Raw genomic sequence first — 27,057 nt, 5'->3', positions numbered from 1 at the left:
TCACCAAGAGCATTGTGAAGCAAAAACATTTGACGAACCAATGGGTTATGAAAGCTTAGATCCAGATTAGGACTAATAGGGAGAGTAGCACGCGATTCAGGAACGAAATACATAGTAAGACCATTCGGGCATTTGATCTTGCGTCCTACAAGATGTTTAAGGTCCCCAGCAATGGCGTCAGACGATTTTGGTTTTCTGCTGGAGACCTTTCCCTGCAAAAGAGAGTTAAGCTTTCTTAGCCACCTACATCTTCAAGGGTGGCTGAGAAGCAATAAGTCTAAGTGCAGCATCTGAGAATTTTGGCTTTGGAGCCCTAACAAACAGTCTTGCAGGCGGACAATAGTACTCATAAGAATAGGCAGAATAGTTCTTGGTCTTATGAACATGGCGGTTTGATGAACCGCTCTCATATTCATATGCCTGAGTATGGTTTCCCTGCAAAACATTTGCGTTAGTGCGACTCAGGTGAGTCCTCTGTCTGTATGAAGCCTTTGGACTGTATGAAGCCTTTGGTCTGAGGTTTGTCTTCTTCACGTGAGGTGTCATGATGACATTCACAGGAAGATTCTCCAGACACCTTTTCGGAACCCAGATCTTCTTCATAGGCGGTCCATTCCTGCAGTTAGTACCAATGTACCTGGCAAACACTTCACCATTCTGATTCTTAAACAGTATATAGTTTGCATCAAAGGATTCATCAATGATAATGGGGTTAGCACAAGTGAAGCCAGATAGATTGGATGGGTCTGCTGAAGGTTCCTTTGCAGCAACCCACATGGTTTTGGGGTACTGCTCAGGTTTTCAGTAAGAGCCATCAATATTCATTTTCCTTACGAACCCAACACCCTCTTTCCTCGGGTTTCGGTTCAGTATCTGCTTTTTGAGGACATCACAAAGTGTCTGATGCCCTTTAAGACTTTTGTACATCCCTGTTTCAAGCAATGTCTTCAACCTAGCATTCTCATCAGCAATAGCAGTGGTATCCTCAGCAGAGGGGTTAGTTACCACATCAACAGTTGAAGATATTGCAACAGTAGTAGCAGTAGAACATTCAGCAACAGAAGTAGCATTGTCACGCTCAATGCATTTAAGACATGGTGGTTCAAATCCTTCCTGAGCGGGACTGATCTGTTTGGCGCGAAGTGACTCGTTTTCCTTTTGAAGATCTTCATGAACCGCTCTCAATTTCTCAAGATCTTGCTTCCTTTGAAGATAATCATAGGAAAGCTTTTCGTGAGTTGTTGAGAGAGTTTCATGACGACTTTCAAGTTCCTGATACTTAAAGTGAAGATTTTTTATGTCTTCAATTAAGGATTCAGATCGAGTCATTTCAGCACCTAACAGATCATCGCTTCTGTCTAGCAGTTTTTCAATATGTTCCATAGCTTTCTGTTGTTCAGTTGCAATTTTAGTAAGTGTTTTGTAGCTGGGTTTTGAGTCACAATCAGAGTCATCATCACTAGATGTTTGATAGTGAGTAGTGCGTGTGTTTACCTTGGCACCGCGTGCCATAAAGCAGTAGGTAGAAGCGGAGTAGTCCTTGTCATTTGCATCGGTGTCGGTGACGAGGTCATTGTCTTCAGTATTGAAGATGGACTTGGCAACGTATGCTGTAGCCAGACTTGCGACGCCTGAATCGGACTCCTCCTCAGACTCCACCTCCGCCTCCTTAGAAGCGAACTCCTCCTTTGAATCTATTTCCTTGCCAACAAACGCACGTGCCTTGCCAGATGAGCTCTTCTTGTGTGATGAAGACTTTGAGGAAGACTTGGACGAAGACTTTGAGTATTTCTTCTTCTTCTTGTCGTCAGAGTCATATTCCTTGCTCTTCTTCTTTTTTTGTTCTCATTGTCCCACTGTGGACACTCAGAGATGAAGTGGCCAGATTTCTTGCACTTGTGACATGTTTTCTTCTTGTAGTCGTGAGCAGAAACTTCATCATTCCTTGAGCTTGATCGGGAAGCCTTTCTGAAGCCTTTCTTCTTGGTGAATTTTTGGAACTTCTTGACAAGCATAGCAAGTTCCCTTCCAATGTCTTCAGGATCATCAGAACTGCTGTCAGATTCTTCTTCAGATGAGGAGACAGCTTTTGCCTTCAAGGCACGAGTTCGTCCATAGTTTGGACCGTAGATATCTCTTTTCTCAGAAAGCTGAAACTCATGTGTATTGAGCCTCTCAAGTATGTCAGGCGGATCAAGTGTCTTGAAATCAGGACGTTCTTGAATTATCAGGGCTAGGATGTCAAACGAACTATCAAGTGATCTCAGTAGCGTCTTGACGACTTCATGTTTGGTGATCTCAGTAGCGCCGAGGGTTTGAAGCTCATTTATGATGTCAATGAGTCGGTCAAATGTGTGCTGGATATTCTCATTGTCATTTCGCTTGAAGCGGTTGAAGAGGTTGCGAAGGACACTGATTCTTTGATCTCTCTGGGTTGAGATGCCTTCATTGACCTTGGAGAGCCAGTCCCAGACTAGCTTAGATGTCTTCAAGACACTCACACGGCCATACTGTCCTTTGGTCAGATGACCACAGATGATATTCTTGGCAGTAGAGTCCAGTTGAACGAATTTCTTGACATCAGCAGCAGTGACACCTTCTCCAGCCTTGGGAACGCCGTTCTCGATGACATACCATAGGTCGACGTCAATGGCTTCAAGATGCATGCGCATCTTATTCTTCCAGTAGGGATATTCAGTTCCATCGAAGACGGGGCACGCAGCGGAGACTTTAATTATCCCTGCAGTCGACATAGCTAAAACTCCAGGTGGTTAAACTGAATCATACAGAATAAGGGAGCACCTTACTCTGATACCAATGAAAAGTGCGTTATATCGACTAGAAGGAGGGTGAATAGGCGATTTTTATGAAAGTCTTCAAAACGTGGAAGTTATGAAGACAAACGGTAGAAATAAACCTATTACCATGCAGCGGAAGGTAGACTACACTAGGCAAGCCATAGTCAAGTATTCAATAGAGTGAAAGCACAATGACTAATAGCAGCAATGTAGTAAGGATCAGGTAGGAAGATATTATGAAGCCTAACAGAACACGCAGTCACTCAGTGAAGACAAAAGATAGTGCAGGCATAAAATGACTTCACAAGGAGTAACAGTAAGTAAAGGAAAGGGAAGATGAAACCAGTGACTCGTTGAAGACAATGATTTGTTGGACCAGTTCCAGTTGCTGTGACAACTGTACGTCTGGTTGGGGCGGCTAGGTATTTAAACCTTAGGACACACAGTCCCGGACACCCAGTCCTGAACACGCAGCTCAGGACACCCAGTCCTCACCGTATTCCCCTTGAGCTAAGGTCACACAGACCTTGCCCAATCACTCTGGTAAGTCTTCAAGGTAGACTCCCAAACCTTCATAGACTTCGTTCACCGGCAATCCACAATGTCTCTTGGATGCTCAGAACGCTACGCCTAACCGCCTGGAGGATGCACAGTCCTCAAGTGTAATAAGTCTTCAGATCACACCGACAAAAAGACTTAAGTGATGCCCAATTCTCTTTGGCTCTGGATGGTTAGGGCTTTATCCTCGCAAGGAATTCTCTCTCAAATGCTTCGAGGTGGGTTGCTCTCAAACGATAAAAGCCGTACTCTCAATCTGAGCAGCCAACCGTTTATGGTTGTGGGGGGTGGGCTATTTATAGCCACTTGGCAACCCGACCTTATTTGTCCGAAATGACCCTGGGTCACTAAGGAACTGACACGTGTTCCAACTGTCAGATTTCAAACTCATACGATAACTTTACTTGGGCTACAAGCAAAGCTGACTTGTCCGACTCTGGACAAGATTCGCTCTCATAGTCTTCACTCGAAGACATAGGTTTTGGTTAGGCATCACTTCAGTCATTCTGACTGGTTCTCTTGGACCCCACTTAACAGTACGGTGGTTCCTATGACTCAACACAAAAGAAAAAGAACTACGAAAGATCTAAGTCTTCGAGCTCCATAGGCTTCATGTGGTGTCTTCGCTTGTCATAGTCTTCAATGTGAATATCTTCATATACCACCTTTGACTTCAATGTCTTCATACATTTTTAGGGGTCCTCTCTGGTAGGAAAACCGAATCAATGAGGGACTTCTACCTGTGTTATCCTACAATTCTCACAAACACATTAGTCCCTCAACTAGATTTGTCGTCAATACTTCAAAACCAACTAGGGGTGGCACTAGATGCACTTACAGAGCCGGGAGGCTGCTAGGCTAGGGTTGTCCCTCATTCGGTTTGGAGGAACCAAAACATAGGATTTAATAATACTACATGAAGTTGATAGGATGACATTTGCCATTCTAAGAAATTGCCTTGCCTCATTCCCAAAATGAGCTTTGAGTGGATGTGTAGATTCCGTCAAAATCACAGGAAATGAATGGTAATTCCTACAAAATCCCCGTACGCGTTTCCTACAAACCGAATGCATCTATAGAAAATTTTCATCTGGAATCTTTGTTTTTATGCTTGGCCTACAAATTTTCTATTTCTATGATAATCCTATTATATGAACCAAATAACGTCTCAAAGGAATTCAACCAAACCTATATCAGGACAAAAGGAAAAGCATATGCAGGGTTCCAACCCAATTTTTTTCCTTTTTTTTTATTCCGAACCCCCGCACTTTTCACCCCACACGCCGTTTTCTCTTCTCCCTGTCGTCCGCCTCCTCACTCCCCCCTTTGACTCCGCCCCTCCCCCACCTCTCTCTCTATCTCTGTCCTGGCGGCCGTCACCTCACGCGCGCCCCGCGGTTGCAGAAACCGGAAGCCTCGCCGCGAGAGCACGAGGCCGAGAGGAAGCAAGAAGCAAGAACCCTAGCCCGGCGGGCAGCCCCAAGGTGAGGACGCCTCCGCGCCGCCATTGCCCCCCCCCCCCCCCCCCCCCCCCCCCCCTCCCGCGGCGCTTCTCTGGTTTCCTGTCGCCTCCGCGGCGATCTCCGCCCGAAATGGGCGCCCCTGGGGTTTCTTGGCGACTGGACTAGGGGTCAGGGGCGGTTTCTTGGTCCCGTGGGTGGTTTCTTTCTAGGGATTTTACTCCGGATTCCGTGGGGTTTGGGGAGGGTTTTGTCGGGTTTCTTGATTTTTTTTCTTTCTTGCGCGGCGCTCGGGTTGGTCGTTTCAGCGATTTCGTTGTGGTCTCGCGCGTTCGTTTGCCTGTTTGACACTCTGAAGGGTCAGATTGGATCTCTGGGTGCAAGAACTCGCCGGAAATTTGGACCTTTTTTTGTTGGAATTTAGGAGCTTTAACGGAATCGGGTAATTTTGGCGCAGTCGGCTGTTGGAATAGCTCGTATGCCTAGAAATTCTGAGAAGGTCGTTATGGTTTTCTCGTTGCTGTTCTTTGTGGAGAATTGTTAAATCTAGTGCCAAATATTATCGCCAGATGGAATTTACTGTTCAGAACCTGAATGCTTCAACATTATCTGAACATCCATAAATGTATGGTTGAAGTGAGGCAATGCATGCGTGGGTCAGCAGATGAGTGTATCAGAATGGCCCATTCGGCTTATCACCATTTCTTGAAAGTCTGGGAAGGTCTGTGAGAGAATTCTTCTGGCAGAATTGTGTGCCATAGCCTGTATTGTGTAGTCTTGCCCATCTATCTTCATGGATTTGAGCAGCTTATGTTTGCAACTGCTATCGAAGTGATTCAGTCTGCTTTCAGAGTATCACAACAATACATTTCGTGGTATTTAGTTTGTACAACAGATTATTTGCTAATGGTCTAAAGTTGTATCAATGCCATGAAAATTCAGGCTCTAGTTTCATTGTTTTTCTTCTGTTTGGGTGTGAGACAGATGTAGCTTCATTGTTTGTGTAATGTGTGTAGCTTTTAGATTTTTATGGCGCTCGAAGTGAACATGCCTTGAACCATGATAGTTTCAGAGTTAAATTTGCCCTGAAATCTTGTATATGCATGATCACCTATTGCCATCATTGCAGATTTTGACCTAAAATGGGAGTGGCCGGTCACAATGATCCTTTGTTAGGTGAAACCACATGTGGGTCTTTGCTGCAGCAACTACAGGTGCTTTGCCAACTCTCCCTCCCTCTTAAGAATTATCATTTTTTTTCCTCGCACTTTTTGAGAGGTAAACTGAAAACAGTGGCAACACAAACACCATTTCAACTCCTTTGCATCAATAAGAGTGAACATATCATGTTTAAGCAGGAAGATATCAGGTTTTATTAGTAACTGGTTTGTGTTATTTCAGCTGATATGGGATGAGGTTGGTGAGAGCGATGATGATCGCGACAAGATGTTACTTCAGCTAGAGCAGGAATGCTTAGATGTTTACAGGAGAAAGGTTGATCAGGCTTCTAGTTCCAGGGCTCGTCTTCTTCAACAACTTGCCAACTCCAAATCCGAGCTTAATAGACTGCTTTCTTCACTGGGAGAACTGTCTATTTCTGGCGTTATAGTTGTAAGTATCTGGGAATAGCCCCCCAACTCCCATCTCAACCTAGGTCATTTATATATACACACTACCCAACTATACTTAGTTGATACTCTGTACTTAATAGTTTGTCATACATTTATTTTACTTCTGCATTTCTGCTAGAGTTTATCTTCGAGTATAACATCTCTTCCGCTAATATAGTACATATGTCCCCTTTCCCCTGATTTACAGCCTGACAAGACAACTGGTACAATCAAGGAGCAACTAGCAGCGACATCACCATTCTTGGAACAGCTCTGCAGGAAAAAAGAGAAGAGGGTGAAAGAGTTTGCTGATGTTCAACTCCAAATTCAAACAATACGTGGTGAAATTGCGGGTACTCTACAAGTTGGTGACCACTTGGAAATGCCCCATGTCAACGAGGATGATCTTTCAATGAAGAAACTAAATGAATTTCTTTTTGAACTACAAGCACTTCAAAAGGAAAAGGTTGGTACCGATTCCATAGTTTGCTTTGCACAAGAACTGGTTCTGTTCTGTTAATGTGCTAATATTCCAAACGTCAAAGCTTGCTGGAGCCTGAAGGCATTGTATGTTTGTGCAGTACACACATAATTTTAAATGTTTTATGTGTTTCTCAAATCCACTTCATATGCCAAGTCTGCATAACTTAAGTAATCATTACCCCCTTGATGTTGAAGTCTAAACTGTGGCATTAACACATAATCCTGTACCATATTAATGGCCAAAGCAATAGGCTACTGATATTGCTGATGACAGTCAGCGTAATGCCTTTGGTCTGGATTATCTAAAATGACCTGACTTGAAATGGCACTCTTAATTTCTTTTGTATTGCAGAGTGATAGATTGCACAAGATTCTTGACTTTGTGAGCTCTGTGCACGATCTTTGTTCTGTCCTTGGGATGGATTTCTTGGCTACTGTTACTGAAGTTCATCCTAGCCTCAAAGACTCTGTGGGTGCTCACTCCAAGAGTGTTAGTGATGAAACAATATCCAGGCTGTCTAAGATGGTGACCGAACTTAAAGAAGAGAAAGTTAAGAGGATTGGAAAGGTAAATTTGCAGTGAGCCTCTTGTTATTGCTTATCCTCTCTTTAGGTGTCTTTGATATCATTTCGTATGTGATCTTATTTCTGACGTAGTGCTATGCTCTCTTAGATTCAAGCTCTAGCCTCCCAGCTAACTGACCTTTGGAACTTAATGGATGCCACTGTTGAGGAACGGCAACTTTTTGATCATGTCACATGCAATATGTCCTCAACATTGGATAGAGTGACAGTTCCTGGAGCTTTGGCTCTTGATGTACTTGATCAGGTTAAGATGTGTTTTCTTCTCTCAGTGAGTTTGGCGTATTGATAAAGTAGTCCTTGTTCACCTGTGACCTGACATATTTTTGCATTCTAAAGGCTGAACATGAAGTTGAAAGGCTGGATCAGCTAAAAGCTAGTAGGATGAAGGATATTGCATTCAAAAGGCAGACTGAACTTGAAGATATATATGCCCAGGCTCATATTGCAATAGATACTAGTGCTGCAAGAGATAGAATACTGTCTGTTATTGATTCTAGTATGTTCGAGCCATCAGAGCTACTGGCCGATATGGAGAACCAGATACTTAAAGCAAAAGAGGAGGCCTCAAGCAGAAAGGACATATTGGAGAAGGTTGACAGGTGGATGCTAGCATGTGAAGAAGAGAGCTGGCTTGAAGACTATAGCCGGGTATGCAAAATTTGTCATGTTACCCTTTCTCTGTCTCCATTTTAATGCTCGAAAGGGAGGATATCAAGTGTGCTTCAGGCATATGGTGCTCCTTTGCACCAGCATTGTTCTGCCATTTCCATTCTCCATGAAGTTGAAACCACTTGCTTGGCTGTGGACTCTAACATTGATGTTCTCTTATCGGCAGGATGATAACAGATACAGTGCAACTAGAGGCGCACATCTGAACCTCAAGCGTGCAGAAAAAGCTCGTGTTTTGGTTAATAAAATCCCAGGTATGTTCTGAAAATGGTTTCTTCCTGGGAAATGCATCACACTACCTTATGGCCGCTGGCTTAGGGCTCATTATATTACACATACTTGCATGATACGTGAAGGGAACGTGAGTGCTAGTCTTAAACTGACCTAACTTTTCATGCATATCTTCACTGCAGCCATTGTTGACATGCTGGTGGCGAAGACCCAGGCTTGGGAACAAGAACACAACACAGCATTCACCTACGACGGTGTCGCACTTCTTGTGATGCTGGACGAATACAGAATCCTGAGACAGGAGAAGGAGGAAGAGAAGCGAAGAATGAGGGTCAGTACTCTTTTGTGCCGTTCCTTTTTGCCATGTCCAACGGCTATGTCCAGCGAATCATCTCTGCTTTCCATGTTTTGCCTCAACTGTTCTATCTGCCGTTCATCCCAGGACCAGAAGAAGATAAACGACCAGCTAGCCGCCGAGCAGGAGAAGCTGTTCGGGTCAAAGCCGAGCCCTGCCCGGCCCCAGTCTGCGAAGAAGTTGCCTGGCCCTCGGGCCAACGGCGGCGCTGTCAACGGCACGCCGAACCGGAGGCTCTCGGTGCAGCAGCAGAACGGCGTGCGGTCGGCGAGCCGGGACGGCCGCAGGGAGAGCGTCAGGCCATCGGCGCCGGTGAACTACGTGGCCATCGCCAAGGACGACGCGGCTTCGCAAGCGTCTTCGAACTGACACCTGGCCTATCAGTGCCGGTTGGAGAAGTATAGCTGTGCAGTAGTCGGGAGATTATAGAGCTTAAGCTTAGCTTAGCTAGGTGGAGCGAGAGTTTAATCTGATGATAGTCATGGCGGGAATCGCCTCTGTAACTGGATGGATGGATGGATGGATGTTGGTCTCGTGTTGTAGATCGAATGCAGCTGGTGCTATGAATAACTGACACTTTTACAATGTTCCATCACCTGCGTGCGTACTTTATTTAGTGACCAACTTTTACACGACCGACTTGTCAGTCTTGCAGATCAACGCACTTAGATCAGCTCGAATCATCTAACACTTCAGCACCAAGCAACTGAAAAGTAAGAGAGAAATCATGGCGATACAAAGCGAACACAGCAATCAGGATCTGAAGAAACCTATGTACATCATTCCATCGTCTCGGTTTCAGTAATCCGTCGGAGGCTGGCGGGGATCGTAGGCCACACACTCGGTCTCTACTTGATGATCCTTCTGCAGCTGCTTCTCCTCCCTCTGCCGCGCCTTCTTGCTCACCTTGTCAAACCAGAGCGTTTCGGAATCAGTACAGGACGACATTGCTGATGAGGCGTAAATCATGGCGGTGCCTCGAGGGGTTGGACAGGTTACCTTGTGGGATCTTGGTTGGAGCCGGTGGTCCGACGACGCGGCCGCCACCTTGCGGCGCGGCAGGTTCCTGGGCCCCCTGAGCCGGTTCTTGCCGGGCCTGTAGCAGCTGAGGCCGCTCCGGGCGCCGGCGCTGGAGCCGTCGAAGCTGATGGCGGACACGTCGTTGGAGCCGCAGCTCTCCTTCTCCTCGACGGCCACGTCCTGCCGCCTCCTCACCACCACCACCCGCCGCCCGGCCACCGCCGAACCGGCGTCCGTCGCGTTCTTGCTCGCGCTGTCGTCGGCGCCGGGCTCGGCCTGCCGCGTCGCCATCCACCGCTCCAGCCAGCTCCACCCCACGTTGAACTCCCCCTGCTCCGACCGCGACGACCGCTTCTTCGTGCCGCCGCTCCTCAGCTGCGGCGATCAAGACGAGTTCAGAAGAGAGAGACCCAAATGAAATGTACCTTGGCTCTGTTATCAGCGTGATGATGTGCGTGCGTACCTGCTGCGAGAAGGCGTAGGCGAGGGCCCGCTCGCGCCGCGTGGTGGCCTCCATCTTGCTCTGGATCCTCATCCTCAGCACGTTGGAGCTCAGCGTGCTGTCGTCCCACTCCTCCTGAAACATCACGTTTAATGATAAGCTCACTGTTCATTCAGGTGCCAAATTAAGCCGTAACACTGTTTTTCTTGACCAAAGCGATGCGATTGCGGTCAAGTCCCTGTGTGCTACAGTGACACAGTGTAGCAGCAGCGAAAGCTCTGCAGGACTACCTTGGCTCTGAAGACCTGGGGCCGCGGCTTCTGGCTCTGGCCCGCCCGGTGCTGCGCCGACACCGACGCGCCGTCGTCGCTCAGCCGGAGGTTGCTCAGGGACTCCCCTACCTGGACCTCCACCGACGCGGCGATGGTGGACGCCGAGGCAGGGCTCTTGGGCGCTTCACCGTAGCAGCACTCTTGTCCGGAGCTTCTCCTCAGCTCCTCCTGCAGCAAGCGCCCCCTTGCCTGCAGCACGGCAAACGCACCATGATCTTCATTCAGGAAACGTAGCTAGCTAGACGCAGTTTGGGCTCTGAACCATGATTTTCAGTCAGGAAACGCACCATGAACCTCCTGAACGCGGACTGGATCAGCTTCGCCGCATCGTCCTCGGTGAACGGCTTCGTCGGCTCGCCGGGGCTCCACTGAACGCGCACTTGTTCAGCGTGGCCGCGTGCGCGGCCGTTCACGTCGCGACGCTGATCGGCTGCCCCCGGAGCTTGGGCGTCCTGCGTCATCGCGCAGGTCTCGAAGCTCCTGGCCGAGACCGTCCCGTCGTCGTCGTCCTCCCCGTCCTCGGCACCCGCTCCATTCTCGTCGCCACACAGGTACAGCTTCAGAGAGCCCCATCTCCTCTTGTGGTCGCCCGGGCTCCTTTCCTGCGAAGAACAAGAATGTCACATTGCGGCGGCAGACTGAACTCTCGAGCTGCCGTTGAGAATGCACTGCACGCACGCTGTGGCCTCCGCGTCCGCCGCCGGCCGACGAGGAGGAGCCGCAGGGGCTCTTGGAGAGGACTCTCCGGACAATGCCGCCGGCGAGGCCCATGGCTCAGCCCGGAACGTACAGAGCACCGTGCCAAGGCCTTGACGGAGCCGTGCGTGTGGCTAGCTGGGTGCCCTTATAGCGACGGCACCACCACCGGGCTAGCGGCCACGGACTCGCTGGACTCGCGCGGTACGGAGAGGAGCAGAGGGGTGAATCCAACCAAAACAGAGTCTGCGTGCGCGCGGATGGGATGAGATGCGATGCGGTTGCTTTGGTTCGGTGCAACTTTTGTGCCGCGTAAAGGCGCGGGCGCGCGTCTGATTGGCGGATCCGCACACGCCGCGGTGGCCTTGATGATGACAGACAGGGAGAGGCGAGGCGGGCGAGGCCCCATGTGTTGGGCTTTCTTTTGGGTCTGGCAGAAAGAGGAGAGGAGGCAGGCAAGGGGGGCTTTAGAGCTGGACCGGAGCGTCTTCTTCCACACTGCTCTCCCTCTCTTTTGGACATGTTCTAAAACGCTCTGATTCCCGGTAACTCCAGGGGGGGGAGGGGGTTAGTGGTTAAGAGCCCGTGTTTCGCCATGGCTATCATCACTTGGCATCCGGACAGCCACCGTCAGTCCATTCATTCATCATGAAGGGGTACAGGCTTCGACCTCCGGCTGCCGACCTCTTGCCTGGGTGGTTGCCGCCGTACGCAGTTCGGGTACAGTACATACATGGATCTGTCGGCAGGAGCTCACTTTTATTAGCCTTCTGACGAATGAGGAAATAAAGGAGATTAGCGGGGAAGAATGCCCGGAGATAAAGGCTCTGGACGTGCGCCCTTTTACACTGGATTCTCACATGGCTTTGCTCGCCCTTGGCCTCATCCAACCTAATCTTTTGTTCTGTTTGGCCTTGCTTGCTCCAGGGTGCACCCATATTCCCCCCCCCCCCCCCCCCCCTCTCCTACAGCCCTACTCTGAAGCTGTACCATGCTGCAGATTTCTCATCATCATATCGTACGATAAAAGCTCACAGGGCAGCACACTAGGTTCGGTACCCGCCTGCCTGTTGCCAGCAACCGGCAGAATCTCAGAGCCCGGACCTCAACTCAAGTGAAGCCTCAACTCTGAACTGAAGCCTCGAAAGTGGCCGACGCATGGATCCTGTGGCACCGGTCTTCATTTCCCTGTGCCAAACCCCAGCCGGTCAAAAAACACAGCTCCGAGCCTCAGGTCGAACCGTGCTGACCGCGCCGCTCCCTTGATCTGCTCCTTCAATTATAGTCGGTGGACGGGCAGAGGAGTAACGGCAGGGTTTTCACCGGCTTGGTCAGTTTCATCCGAGAGGCGAGGGCCCTGAGAGCAGCTGAGAATTTTCCCCGCCGCTCCTGGCTGAATCCACCGCCCGCCGTCGGCTGGTGCAATGGGGGAACCAAAGCAGAAACTGAGTTAGGGTGTAGATGAGCATGTGAACGACGTACAACTGGTGAACTGGGTGCCGCATCTGTCGGAGATCTGATGACATGAGCTAGGAGTTTGAGTTTGACAGCTGGGTGTCCTAGACTGAAGCCCAGGATGAAGCGTCATCGACATAGGCAGGCCAGGCGTGTCTCCGAATTGTCCCTCGTTTCGAGCACATCTGACGTATGTATGCTACAGTACCAATGATCGGTTATGGGGATCAGGGAGGGCCATCAATCATCATGCTAAGTAGGAGTACTTACTAGTGGCTCCACGCGTTCAATCATTCTGCATCTCTGCTGCACCAATCACGATCGGCCGCGGGGTAAGGGCTCTCTCCTCGCATCCTGAGAGCACTGTCTCTGGATTTATAAGTACCATTAGATCAAGCACGGAGGTCATGAAATAACCAAGCATCGATCAAGCGCCTGCGATTTAGCATAGGGCCATATGCTTCAGTTAGTACCATTGTCTAAGGCTTAACCCTTTTTTTCTCTCTCTCAAACACACATCAAAATGCCTGTCGTTTGTATATATTCACTAAAATGGCGTAATCTGAGGTTAAACCTATACATTTTCTTTGTTCCATGGAAGAGAATTGAGATGGCAGGCAATAGAATCATTGATATCATACATATAGATGCTAATCATTACTACTCGTGACAACAACTAACAATGTTCTGTGATTTCAGTCTCATGAATGTTAAGAGGAAATAAACAGGTAGCACCGACTACTATTCCTCATTATCACCAAAAGAAGCTTGTCTATGAAAACTATTTACATGCATCAAACTGTACAACTGTGTTCAAATCAAGCATAATACGCAGGAAATGTTTTGAGATTCTTGCATATGCCATATACGTTAAAGATTAATTCAAGCTACCCTACACAGTGACACACAGATGCCTTTGAGAAAAAAAGAATACAAAGCTACCCTACAAAAATATTCTAAAATGCCTCTGCAGTTGGATTAATATAGCATGTTAGCCTGCTAGCAGCTACGCTATCCATTATTAATGGAAGCAAGCATTTCATCTCTCTGAGCAGAGACATAAGAAAAACAATTACAGAGCCAAGTACAGAGAAAACGTACTTGTCATTACAAATGAAGCCAATAAGTAGACAGCCTGTCTGAGAGTCCCACTTTTGTGTTAATGGTGGCTAAGGCCATCCCATCCAAGCCTGCCATGTCAAATAAGGGCATCGCACCCACATAAACACATATGCCGCAAAGCATATATGAATATATGTGCTCGACAAATTATTCATGTCTCTATCAACTGACGCATTGAACTTTGCAAGACACCAGCTGGTATCAATTTTCAGGGATGCAGCTATAACAGTAGAGCATTTTGGGAACAATACATGCCAGAATTCATCCCAAACTCCGAATGACTCATAAGCCAATCACAGGACAGAATCGCAAAAGCAGAGACAGAAAATGTTAAGGTCAGTTGTCACATGTGATGATGTCCTCGGAGGCTACTAGTTCTGAAGCTGCCCCATTAACAGTTGACATATGTTGTTTGCTTCTGTTTACATCAATCCAGCTCATTCCGGGCTCCTTTTCGACCTTTCTTGATCTCATCAGCCTCCTTATCTCTAAAGCATCTTCCCACCGTCCAACTGTTCTGTACACATTTTCAAGAAGAACGTAGCTCAAGTGGTACTGAGGCTTTAACTCCATCATTTTCTTGGCAACCCTTTCTGCTACATCTGGGTTTGAATGTGTGGAAGAAGCACCAAGGATTGGTGCCCACAAGGACGAATCATCTCTGAAAGGTGACTTGTTTATCAGATCTTCAGCCTCCTCCAGAAGTTCTACTCTGCTGAGAAGATCAACAATGCAATTGTAGTGTTCGATTCCGGGGGCAATGCCATAGTCTTTGCTCATAGATTTGAAGTAGTTCCGTCCTTGCTCAACCATTCCAGTATGATTACACGCAAAAAGAACACCAATGAAACTGACGTAGTCGGGTTTCGCCCCTTCGCTGACCATCCGATTGAACAAATTGATAGCGTCCTCAGCATGGCCATTCTGAGCGAAGCCGCCAATCATGGCATTCCAAGTAATTGTGTTACGGACACTGCTCGCTTCAAAAACTCTATAAGCATAGTCTACAGCGCCACATTTTGCATATAGGTCTACAAGTGCAGACTCAACAACCACATCTCTCCAGCCTCCACTCCTCAGAAACCGGCAATGGATCTCTTTTCCTGGTTCTACAGAAGATAGACCAGCACATGCCCTTAGAATAGTCCCCAAGCTATATGAGTCATCGTATTCCCTATCCATCTGTCGAAACAACACAAGAACCTTCTCGTACTCCGCATTCTGGCAGTAACCTCCAAGCAACGCACACCATGAAACTGCATTCCTAACCTGCATCTTGTCAAACACCTTGCGTGCCTCCAACATCGCCCCACACTTGGCGTACATGTCGAGCGTGCTGCTCTCCACAATCACATTCCCACAAAGACCGCGGGTCAGTATCTGAGCATGTGCCTCACGGCCCTGCCTCGCCCTCTTCAAGTTCCCTAGCGCTGTCATCATCGAACCAAATGTGCAGCCATCCGGCTCAACCCCATTCGTCATGACCATAGTCCGGAACCACCTCACGGCTTCCTCATACCAATGGTTCCGCACAAATGCTGATAACAACGATGTGTAGCATATCCCGTCAGGGGCGCGCATTTCCTCGAACGCCTTCCGTGCGTCACCTGGTGAAGCCGCATGGCCATACATGTCCACCAGCGCACTCAGCACGATGTCGTCGTCGTTGAATCCGCGGACAAGGATGCTCCCGTGGACGCAGGCGCCCGCGTTGCGGTCGTGGAGCACAGCGCAGGCCTTGACGGCGGCGGAGAGTGCGTGGGCGTTGGGTGAGACACCGTCCGCGCCGGCAGCCATGGACCTGAGCGACTGGAGCGCGCGGCGGGGAAGCCCCGCGCGGAGGAACGCGGCGAGGATGGAGGAGTGCGCGACGACGTCGCGCTGAGGGAGGTCGTCGAACGCCCTGAGCGCGTGGGGGAGGTGGCGCGGGAGGCGGACGTAGAAGGCGAGGAGGGCGTTGGCGAGGTAGCGGTCGGCGAGGAGGCCCGCGCGCGCGGCGCGGGCGTGGAGGCAGTACCCGAGACGGGGCGGCGGGTGGCGGAGCAGGACGGCGGCGAGGGAGAGGGGGGACGAGGCGTGCGCGGCCGCGAGGCGCGCCGCGGCGGGTAGGTCCTGGGCGTCGAGGAGGCGGAGCACGTCGCTGTGGGGCGCGGACAAGGTGATCCTCGGCGGTGGCATCGGGACGCGGCGCTCCAGCCGCCGGGGCGTGGCGCGGTGTCCCGGCGTCGTGGTCTTTTCTTTTTCTCGCGGAGGAATGCAGTGCACAAAAGAGACTTGAAATTTCATAGCGGACTTTTCATGGGGCCGACCGATTGAGGCCAAAATTACCAGTAGTACTGTTTTTCTTTACCCTTATATAAGGATGGATTTTTCTAAAGGATTTTTATAACTATCAAATATTCGGATTTTAGCAATAGACAACAACGATTTTTACTTCACTCTAATTATATACATGCATGCATTAGAATGACTAATTTTTCTTTCACGTGCACTCCTCCCTCTAATTACATGCATATATGCACTAAAAAACAAAAAGCTGATGTCATTCTAGATTTTTTTTTTCAAATTTCAAAATATTTTGTAGCTCAAACCGTCGTTCCGATTGAAAAGCTGTCTTCACAAAAAAAAATCGTCTCGACGAGATTTTCGAAACTCAATCCCATATTGATATATTCTAATGACTTTTTTTTCGGACCAAAAGTTACTACATCTAGACTATAAGTTATCAGGTATGTCATACATAAGTTACCATGTGATTTACATAAAAGTTTCGGGGGTATGTTTTCGACAAACTTTTATCGCAGGGTCAAAAAGTGACTATGACGCAGTGAGTTATCAGCTTTGTTGTGTATATTACTATGTTGCACAAAAATTATCGGGGTATGTTTTTCAACAATTTTTATTCCCTCGATCAAAAAATTACCGCGATATTTGTATATGAGTTATCAGCTCTCATGTGCGTGTATTATCATGTTATTTACACATGAGTTATTAAGGGGTATTTTAACAACATTTTCCCTGGTCAAAAAGTTACCACGTCTGAATTAAGTAAGTTATCAGCTCAGTTGCATGTATATTATCATGTTAATTACACACAAGTTATTAGGGTATGTTTTCAACAAACTTTTATTCCGAGGTCAAAAGTTACCGTGGGGTTTGTAGTGAGTTAACAACTTTATTGTGTGTATAATACCGTGTTATTTGCACACAAAGTATCAAAAAAAATGTTTTTTAACAACCCCCTCCCCCCCCCCCCGCGGTTCACCTAAGTATGAGGTATGCAGTGCTTCTATAGCCATGATATTCACGCAAATGTTATCGAGGTTATATTTTTCAATAAATTTTCCTCGGGGTCCAAGTTATCATGGTGTTTATACCCAAGTTATCATGTATATGATGCGTTGTTATCATGATGTTTATATAAAATTTATCGGGGTACATTTTTGACAACTTTTTTCCTTCAGGTCAAAATTGTCGTGGTGTTTGTGCCTAAGTTATCAGGGTTGCCATGCGGAAAATACCGTGTTGTTTACACATAAATTATCGGGGAAATGTTCAATATTCTTTTTACCCCCGGTCGAAGTTACCATGACATTTATATGTAAGTTATCGGGTCCCGGTACACAAATTACCGTGCCATTTGCACAGAAGTTACCGGTGTATGTTTCAACCCAAAAAAATCCCTCATGTGAAGTTGCCATGATATTTACAACGAGACTACATGGGCAAGGTATACAGCCCGTTGGTATATAGGAGACTACAAGACAACTTGGAAAATCTAAAAAAACACAAGAAGAAAAATGTTTTTTTTGCTCATATGAAAGTGAAAAAAAGGCTAAGGCAGGGTGAGTTGGTTAGTACACTGCTACTACATTGTAGGAGTTGTGGGTGAAAAATAAATCCCGATCTGTACGTGGGCTGGGCTAAAATTCTGCTGCATGTGGGTTGCACCATGAGAGTAAAGAGACAACCATGCATAAAATTTACACAAGAAAACTGGACCTAACCATGAACGAAAAATGACAGGAAAAAAGAATAAAATAAGAATGGTGAATAAACTGAATAATTAGCTGGTCCATTTTTTGGTTTGTACAAAGAATGCACGTGTGTTTGAGTCAAATAATGTTAAAAGCGTAACTTCACAAAGACAATAGCTGGCCGAGTTGGTAACACCATCTTGCCCTCACGCTATCAACCTGGGTCATTATTTTTCTATCCTGTTTGTCCGGATCTAATCATAAAAAGAAAGGATGAGATTAGCATGAAATGACCTCGTTTGGATCAAATAGTACCTGATATTCCATCGAAATGGCTTGAATCTTGTTGTTTTGGTTGCATTTGTAGCACTAGATGAAACCCTAGCTCTTTGATTTCCTAATTTTTGGGCCATGTTTGTTCCTCTCCATTTATTATAATTTTGGTTCAAATCAATGACAATGTGTGTTTGTACCACATATAATCATTGACTTGGATTTGAGATAGAATATTTTTAGTCATGAACTAAAAATAAAAATGTTGTATTTGTGTGTATAGGTGCAAAAAAAATTGAATGTCATGTTGTTTTGGCACATATGTGATGATCGTGTCATTGTTGAAGGCCGAGTTGGTAACACCATCTTGCCCTCACGCTATCAACCTGGGTTCGATCCCCATGATCGGACATTATTTTTCTATCCTGTTTGTCCGGATCTAATCATAAAATCCTAACGTTTGGAAGTTACAAATTTCGTTTTCTAAAAAAGAAAGGATGAGATTAGCATGAAATGATCTTGTTTTGAAAATATTTCAAGATCTGACTTTTTTACCGGACATTATTTTTCTATCCTGTTTGTCTGGATCTAATCATAAAATCCTAACGTTTGGAAGTTACAAATTTCGTTTTCTAAAAAAGAAAGGATGAGATTAGCATGAAATGACCTCGTTTGGATCAAATAGTACCTGATATTCCATCGAAATGGCTTGAATCTTGTTGTTTTGGTTGCATTTGTAGCACTAGATGAAACCCTAGCTCTTTGATTTCCTAATTTTTGGGCCATGTTTGTTCCTCTCCATTTATTATAATTTTGGTTCAAATCAATGACAATGTGTGTTTGTACCACATATAATCATTGACTTGGATTTGAGATAGAATATTTTTAGTCATGAACTAAAAATAAAAATGTTGTATTTGTGTGTATAGGTGCAAAAAAAAATTGAATGTCATGTTGTTTTGGCACATATGTGATGATCGTGTCATTGTTGAAGGCGTGTTTGAGTGAACACATTGCTTTCATTCATGGCGGTGCATCATTGAGTATGTGACATAAGTAGATATATGTTATGTTGGTTGCAATGTATCTATATGGTGAAACTTTAGTAATGTTTCCCCCAATGTATGGATGTAAGAGTCAAGTTGAAATAGATGTGTCATGTTCATATGTATGGATGTTTAATGTCGTTTTGTCATGTGTGTGGTGTTCATGACATATTCAAATCCATGTATATGTTTGGCTCAAAGGCTACATTACACATCCATGTATGTCTTACTAAATTTGTTTGCAAGTATGGATGTTTTCATAGATGTATGTATAAATTTGTTTGCAAGGACCACCTTCCTTGGCATCAAGGTCTGGAGAAATGAAGTTGTTTGCCATTCACCTTGAGGATTCAACAACTTGTCGGTGGAGGCGACCAACCATCATGGGTGTTGTAGCTCCTTTAGAACCACCGTCGCTCGTGCTCAGGATCCCCATCAGAGGCCTTTTCTAGATTAAGGGAGCATACCCCCATCAATGAAAGCAAAAATCTACCGAGGCAAAGTACCAGGAAGCGGAGCCGAGGCTGGCCTTCCCACCTAGTCTCTCTCTCTCACCAAGAGGGTAGACAAGTACAAAAATGTCCACGACAACAGCTCGATCTGGCGTGACCTAGTGCTTATTCAAGCAGGATTCGCCAGATCCATCACTCCTACTTCACTTTCACCACAGAGGAGTAGATAATGACATTGGCAACCACCGCGTGCTGCATGCAAGCAACGGGCAACTGCAATTGGCCGACATAACAACAAACAACCCTAAGGCCAACCTAGACCATAGTCTACTTCTAAATCAATGTTGTACATGGGTAGTCCGACCTCCTCTCCCACCCCATGTCGCCCAAGGAGGGGAGAGGAGCTGAGGAGACTATGGAGACTCTCACCTAAGGGAGGGAGAGGAGAGAGAATGGGAAATTAAAGTCCTCTTTGTCATGAGCTTTGTCTCTACATTCTGTATTGCCTTGGTGCTAGCTTGAATTTGTCTCCCATGTAATCCCCTGGTATAGAATTTGTCTCCACATTCTTATTGCTGCCATGAGTATCTCTTTTCTGTCTTTACACATCTCTGGTACATAATTCTTCAAATTGTTCATCTTCAATATAATCAAAGTCTTGATCATGTTCTCATCATTTCTCACCCTCCTTCATTTTTCTACAACTTTTATCTTGAAGTATATATTGACACATCAACATTTTTTGAATACGAAATGCTAGACTTACGGAAATGCTAGACTTACGAAAGGAGGTTACGAAATCAACCTACTGCCCCCCTCATGATTTCAACCATCCACTTGTTTTCTGCCACATTAGCCCGTAATAAAATTCCATAGCCCCCATCCGGTAAGTATAACATTGTTCTTTCGGACACTTTGGTCATGGGGGAATATTGGCCACACCCACTTTGTTTCTAACCCGCCCATTTCGATCCACTGTCTCCATATTTATCTCCAAGACATTAGACATGCCCAGTGTTGATCCAACTTCACATAAAACCATCATATGTTTAGCAGTTTTATAAATAGGTGACTGAATTAGTACATATATATACTCAGAAATTTATAATTCGTAATCTCCGGATTTTTTGAGTTTCAGCTTCCACCTTTTACTCGAATTTTGAGAAAAATATGTAATTCCACAAGAAATCTTAGGGCATGTACAATGATGATATCTTAGAAGTGCCACATAGGATAAATGCTGAGATGAAGGAGAGAGAAATCATAAGAAAAAACTTGTCTTCTCTTATTTAAGAGATGATCTCATAGCACAATATGTCTCACCATATTTTTAGAAATAGCTACTAGTTATTAAAGATAAGGCTAAAAGATAACCCATTGTATACATGTCTTTTTTGTCATTTGTAAATTACATGCAAGACTTGAGATAAGACTCTCTTATCAAACATTGTACATGTCCTTAGTGGTTTCAGGACATCACTTGCGCCTCTGTATTTTTAGTGTGTGTTGTAGAAGAAAACACCACACAATTTTATTGTAGGCAATACACTACAACTCCACCTGATTGCTTCACTTACAACCTTACACCTGACCGAATTAACTACTCCATGTTTTTTGACACTACACTAGTGTCTAAAAACGTTTTACATTTTGAGATGCTTATTGAATCTGACAAAGCAAACCACCGCAATACATCCCCTATTCCTCGTGAGCCTTCTCCTCACACTTCGTGCCACCTTCGCCCGCTTCCTCGCTAGCTGACTCTGCCTCCTCAAGAGCAATAGGCGCTGCCCCCGCAGCGGCCTCATCTCCAGTGTCATCGTCGACGGGGACTACCGCCCACTTGGCCGCCGCTTTCTCGGTCTTCTTTGCCCCTTTCGGCTCAGCAGCCTCACCATCATCAGTGTCGTCGTCGACAGGGACGACCGCCCCCTTGGCGGCCGCTTTCTCAGTCTTCTTCGCCGGGCGGGGCCTTCCTTCCTTGGTTTCCTTTGCTCTATCTTCTGCAGGCTCGACAGCGAGCTTGGCTTCGACTTCCCGTGCCAAGCCCCGCCCCTCATCGGTATCAGCGGCGATCGTGACCTCCTCGTCCATGGAGTCGCCGTTGTCACGCACCTTTGCATCAGGAGCTTGTTCTTCCGCCTCTGTGCAGGGCGTGTCTTGGATGATCTCACGGTTCTTCTCCTCCTTTGAGCGATTGTCATTGTCATGAACAGGTGCTGCCATGACCTGCTGAACATTCGATCGAAAAGTGAGACACAAAAGTGACTAACATCCGGCATCAAACCAACAATCGACCACAAAGTAAGTCAAATAGGTCATGTATATATGCATGGCACCATTAGTTGTATGTTCATTGATTAGTACATATGCAACACAATATCAGAGGCTGATCAAGAAGATGCAGGTAGCTATAAAAACCTGAGCCGCCGCCATCGTGCAGGGCAGCAGGAGGAAAGGCACTGCCACCGTTTCGTGAGCGAGTGGTATATATGATCGCAAAGGCCTGATTCAGAAGAGTAGCTTTAGCTGGATGGATTTCGTATGTGAGGGTCCGGGTGCTTATATAGAGGTGCACGGGCAGTTTGGGCACTGAGCAGCGCATGTTACCAGGACGAACTAGAAGCAGCTAGCAGGCAGTAGATCGATCTCCGCACGCATGAACCAATAATCACGAGATCCCCTTGGATCGAGTACTTTAGTTGGGATTATATATTTACACATACAGTGTCCCTTTGTATCAATGGCAGCTCACTGAAGATACGGGGTGATGTCCTGCAGAGAGGCGACATGAGACCGATCGGGCTCTATGTGTACGCGCCGGGGGCCTCGTGCCGCGCGGTGTAGAGCCTGTACGGGACAGGCGCCACCAGTCCCCCGTTCTCCCGGATCGCTCGTTCATGTGATGTGATCGACCACACACACGTACACACATCGATACACGGCTACCCAGCCGTGCCATCCCCTTGAAGCACGACGGCCGCACGAGATGCCGCCTCGGCCGGGACGCACGCTTTGGGCCGTGAGCGAATCCGTCGAGCGAGAGGCCGGGGCCACCCTATCAAAATATATGTTCCACGCATAGTAAGGATATATATCACGAAATCACTAGCGCAGGCTGCTGCTTTTACTTCTTGTGTTTTTTGTCATATTTATATAATCTCAAATGTCGAGGCACACGTGAACCAACATGTGGTTGTATGGTTAGAAGCACTGTGGTATCACCAGCCCACCAGGGTTCAAATCCTGATATTCGCATTTATTTCTGGATTTATTTCAGAATTTCCGACGATACACATTCAGTGGGAGGAGACGGTCTTCTCGATGACGAGAGTGTATGCGCGTGTATATAAGTGCTTGTGTCTGTACTGATGTGCCCGGTTACCTTTCTTTCGTCCGTGTAAACATTGCGACGATCTAATAAAGCTTTGCAAGATTGCTAAAAAAAACCTAGTACCCCTAAAAAACACACTAGTTAGTTAGAAAATCCCCTAAGAAGCTAATTGGTTCGGAAAAAAAAAGAAATAAAGCTGTGCAATATTGCTAAAAAAACTAGTACCCCTAAAACACACTAATTAATTAGAAAATCCCCTAAGAAGCTAATTGGTTCTGGAAAAAAAGAAATAACTAGGTAAGAACATCTCAAAGGGACTCCCCAAAACTGCCCAATATATGTCCAGGTGACAATTCGGACTGAAAATACCGACCCAACGACTCGCCACTCCAACCATCCCCTTTTGTCCCGCCCCCTTGCCCGACCTCTCCTCTTACGTATTAGCCCCCCGCGTCCGTGCTGTCATTCATCTCTATCCTAGCCACTACCCACCTTCCTCATAGACATCGTGCCCACACAGGTGTTGGATCGGTAGAGTTCGTGGGGCTGCTGTCCGCGCCATTGTGAATGCGGAGCACCTCACCGGCAAGGACGTTGTGTCCCCCAGCACGCCTAGATGGCGGCAGAGGAAGTCCACGACCTAGACGTGGACATTGTTGTGTTTGCGCCGGCACCATCCTCGACCGCACCCATGCCCGTGGACGACTCCGGCATGACTTCGCAAGGGTGGGGCATCTCGAAGAAAAACTGTCTCAAGTTCGCACCAATCTATTGGATTGGATGAAGAGGATGCGATAAGTGGACTTAGGATCATGCCAAAGATAAGTAGGAGCACGAGGGGGAAGAAGTGGGAGAAAGATAGGATCCCACATGATGGAGCGACGAGCAAAATGTTGGCCATGTGGGCAGAGTTCCTTTCAAACAAAGATGTGATTTTTTTAAAAAGGAGGACATCAAGAAGGAGTAGAAGGAGGAGAGATACACACTCTACTTGAAGGTCCAAAGAGGGAGGGGTGAAATTTGACAAGGAGAGGGTGATGGAGAGGATGGAGATGGAGAATATGAAGGCATGAAAGAATATGTAGCTTGAGAAAACGAAGGCGATGTAGTCATGTAGAGCATTAAGGGTGAGATTTACATATATAGATAGATAGAGATTCAGTAAGGATTCGAGGATCATGTTGGTTGCACAAGCCCAATGTATGTCGATGCCAAGGAGGGATCATCAATGTGCGCAAAAAGACTATGCATGAATTGTTGAATTTTATTGTCATGGATCATATTGGCTTGTGTAGGACCAGATACCGACAATAAGGGGGGGGAGTGGGGTGGGGTGGGGAGAGCGATTTGAAAATTCCTTTAAAAACAATTTCTTAGAAGAACATCAGAGTACATAGAACACCATCAGAACTGAATAGAGGTAAAACTAAGCACTACTGGCAATAACTTAGAGCAATAACAAGCCAAAACATATCAGACATAAACATAAGCTCGCTAGATAGAAGTAAACCTATGGGACTGGGTGGCCCCTTGTTGGTTCGGCAGGGGGACGACACGTTGCACAAAGAACAGATCAACGCACGACAACGCGACAGAGAGCACACAAGCAATTTACCCAGGTTCGGGCCGCCGCAAGGCGTAAGTCCCTACTCCTGCTTTAGTGGATTGATGGTGAGATGAATGTGGTGGTGCGTAGTACACTTGCCCGGCAAGGTTTTGCCTCGGGGCCGCAGCGACTACGCGCGTATGGTGGCTTGGGTTTGTCAACTTTCCAACCCCCTAACCCCCTCCTACAAGTGCCATGGGCCTCCTTTTATAGATTAAGGGGTCACCACAGTGACAAAGTGGTCATTATCCACTGATATGATAGCGAACAGTGCTATCATACCTAAATCTGTGGGCTGACAGGATGCATTAAATGCGTCGCTTAGTGTCACATCACTGGTCGCCCGACAAGGCCTGCCGGGCTATCTCGCCAGCTCCGCACCTGCTCTCTTGACACGTCGTAGGACGGGTGTTATCTGCGGGTTTCTTCTATAGGAAATGGCTGCCATGTGGTGAACGACTGCCACTTAATCATCTTGCGGCTTGACACCACACTGATTGACAACGTCGGTCGTTGTTGAGTGGTTGGTGGAGTGGTTCTTCCCCCGCGAGCTCCGGCAGGCTCTGCCGGGGAGCCTTGGTTGCTTGCTTCTGGTGGTGGCCTTGCCCCTTGCCGGGCTCGCCTGCCCAGCAAGGGAGGCCCTTCTCTTGCCGGCATCTTGCTCCTTAGGCTCGGTCTTGGTCCTTCTGAGCTGCATGTTGGTTCTTCAAATCTCTTGGGTTGGTGCTTCAATCTTGATTTTGTGCCTGTGCACAGTTGGTCAACAGACCCAGGGTTTGTTGCACCGACAGAAGCCTCCGGGCCTGCCCCGAACGCGCTGCTGAGTCTCGTCGGGGTAGGGCCTAATAAGTGCACATGCAAGGTTGCTGAAGGGGTTGTCCCCTTGAGTTTTCCGTTGCTGCTTCATTAGCCTTGATTCCAGGCCAGTTTCCAGTTTTCTCGTGTGCGGTGTAAAGCCAATAGTGGTGGGGCCGCTCCAGTGATGGCCCGTGAATGACTTTAACGCACGGGGTAGAAACTGCCAATTTACTCTTCCCACAGCGCGCCGTTTGTTGGGGAACGTTGCAGAAAACAAAAATTTTCCTACTCGTTTCACCAAGATCATCTAGGAGTTCATCTAGCAACGAGTCATTGGATGCATCTACATACCTTTGTAGATCGCGCACGGAAGCGTTCAAAAGAACGGTGATGGTGTAGTCGTACTCGACGTGATCCAAATCACCGATGACCAGCACCGAACGGACGGCACCTCCGCGTTCAACACACGTACGGGACGGGAGACGTCTCCTCCTTCTTGATCCAGCAAGGGAGAAGGAGAGGTTGATGAAGATCCAGCAGCACGACGGCGTGGTGGTGGATGCAGGGCGTCACAGAAGCAGGGCTTCGCCGTGACTACAAGAGAGAGACGTAACGGGGGGAGATGGAGGCGCCAGGGGCTGGTGTAAAATCCCTCCTCTCCCCCCCACTATATATAGGGGTGCCAGGGGGGGTTGGTGCGCAGCCTAGGAGATCTGATCTCCTAGGTGCGGCGGCCAGGGGAGGGTTTCCCTCCCCCCCAAGGCACCTCGGGGTGCCTTCCACCACTTGGACTCCTCCTTGGTGGAAACCCTAGGCGCATGGGCCTAGTAGGGCTGGTGCCCTTGGCCCATGAAGTCCAAGGCGCACCCCCTACAGCCCATGTGGCCCCCCGGGACAGGTGGCCCCACGGGACCCCTCCGGTGGTCCCGGTACAATACCGATAACCCCGAAACTTGTCCCGATGCCCGAAACAGCACTTCCTATATATAATTCTTTACCTCCGGACCATTCCGGAACTCCTCGTGACGTCCGGGATCTCATCCGGGACTCCGAACAACATTCGGGTTACTGCATATACTTATCTTCACAACCCTAGCGTCACCGAACCTTAAGTGTGTAGACCCTACGGGTTCGGGAGACAAGCAGACATGACCGAGACGACTCTCCAGTCAATAACCAACAGCGGGATCTGGATACCCATGTTGGCTCCCACATGCTCCACGATGATCTCATCGGATGAACCACGATGTCGAGGATTCAATCAACCCCGTATGCAATTCCCTTTGTCAATCGATATGTTACTTGCCCGAGATTCGATCATCGGTATCCCAATACCTCGTTCAATCTCGTTACCGGCAAGTCACTTTACTCGTACCGTAATGCATGATCCCGTGACCAGACACTTGGTCACTTTGAGCTCATTATGATGATGCATTACCGAGTGGGCCTAGTGATACCTCTCCGTCATACGGAGTGACAAATCCCAGTCTTGATCCATGTCAACCCAACAGACACTTTCGGAGATACCCGTAGTCTACCTTTATAGTCACCCAGTTACGTTGTGACGTTTGGCATACCCAAAGCACTCCTACGGTATCCGGGAGTTACACGATCTCATGGTCTAAGGAAAAGATACTTTGACATTGGAAAACTCTAGCAAACGAACTATACGATCTTGTGCTATGTTTAGGATTGGGTCTAGTCCATCACATCATTCTCCTAATGATGTGATCTCGTTATCAATGACATCCAATG

At 47.3% G+C, this 27,057-nt stretch overlaps 4 protein-coding genes across 8 annotated transcripts; 1 reads left to right on the top strand and 3 right to left on the bottom strand.

Annotated features, from left to right (window-relative positions):
* The first annotated feature begins 4,657 nt into the window (after nucleotides 1-4,657).
* On the top strand, nucleotides 4,658-9,339 carry LOC125518104 (65-kDa microtubule-associated protein 1). Its single transcript, XM_048683041.2, has 10 exons — nucleotides 4,658-4,840; nucleotides 5,946-6,030; nucleotides 6,218-6,427; nucleotides 6,635-6,892; nucleotides 7,262-7,477; nucleotides 7,583-7,738; nucleotides 7,831-8,142; nucleotides 8,330-8,417; nucleotides 8,577-8,725; nucleotides 8,837-9,339. Exons 2-10 carry the CDS (start codon nucleotides 5,959-5,961, stop codon nucleotides 9,116-9,118), a joined length of 1,743 nt encoding a protein of 580 aa, XP_048538998.1. The 5' UTR covers nucleotides 4,658-4,840; nucleotides 5,946-5,958; the 3' UTR covers nucleotides 9,119-9,339.
* Nucleotides 9,335-13,932, bottom strand: IQD33 (IQ-domain 33). Of its 4 annotated transcripts, none has more exons than XM_048683043.2 (7): nucleotides 13,796-13,932; nucleotides 12,965-13,129; nucleotides 10,831-11,145; nucleotides 10,502-10,732; nucleotides 10,233-10,346; nucleotides 9,749-10,144; nucleotides 9,335-9,655 (listed from the first exon to the last, which is right to left on the bottom strand). In XM_048683043.2, exons 2-7 carry the CDS (start codon nucleotides 12,986-12,988, stop codon nucleotides 9,548-9,550), a joined length of 1,188 nt encoding a protein of 395 aa, XP_048539000.2. In that variant the 5' UTR covers nucleotides 12,989-13,129; nucleotides 13,796-13,932; the 3' UTR covers nucleotides 9,335-9,547. The 4 variants fall into 4 exon arrangements, with proteins under 4 accessions (XP_048539000.2, XP_087393921.1, XP_087393922.1 ...); XM_087537795.1 differs by having other exon boundaries at nucleotides 12,965-13,063; nucleotides 13,796-13,929; XM_087537796.1 differs by lacking the exon at nucleotides 12,965-13,129 and having other exon boundaries at nucleotides 13,796-13,926.
* Nucleotides 13,933-13,996: 64 nt separating this feature from the next.
* LOC125518103 (Pentatricopeptide repeat (PPR-like) superfamily protein) lies at nucleotides 13,997-16,137 on the bottom strand. The gene has a single exon (XM_048683039.2). It carries the CDS (start codon nucleotides 16,100-16,102, stop codon nucleotides 14,153-14,155), a length of 1,950 nt encoding a protein of 649 aa, XP_048538996.1. The 5' UTR covers nucleotides 16,103-16,137; the 3' UTR covers nucleotides 13,997-14,152.
* A 4,920-nt stretch (nucleotides 16,138-21,057) lies between these two features.
* LOC125522599 (uncharacterized) lies at nucleotides 21,058-22,126 on the bottom strand. 2 transcript variants are annotated; one of them, XM_048687645.2, is made up of 2 exons: nucleotides 21,986-22,126; nucleotides 21,058-21,796 (listed from the first exon to the last, which is right to left on the bottom strand). In XM_048687645.2, exons 1-2 carry the CDS (start codon nucleotides 21,998-22,000, stop codon nucleotides 21,263-21,265), a joined length of 549 nt encoding a protein of 182 aa, XP_048543602.1. In that variant the 5' UTR covers nucleotides 22,001-22,126; the 3' UTR covers nucleotides 21,058-21,262. The 2 variants fall into 2 exon arrangements, with proteins under 2 accessions (XP_048543602.1, XP_048543603.1); XM_048687646.2 differs by having other exon boundaries at nucleotides 21,058-21,793; nucleotides 21,986-22,117.
* Between the last annotated feature and the right edge of the window lie 4,931 nt (nucleotides 22,127-27,057).

Source organism: Triticum urartu, chromosome 7A (assembly GCF_056163025.1).
Source record: "Triticum urartu cultivar PI428250 chromosome 7A, HENAU_Tu73, whole genome shotgun sequence".
NCBI lineage: Eukaryota > Viridiplantae > Streptophyta > Magnoliopsida > Poales > Poaceae > Triticum > Triticum urartu.
Note: the sequence above shows the minus strand (reverse complement) of the source record. Positions and strands in the feature narration are given on the sequence as shown.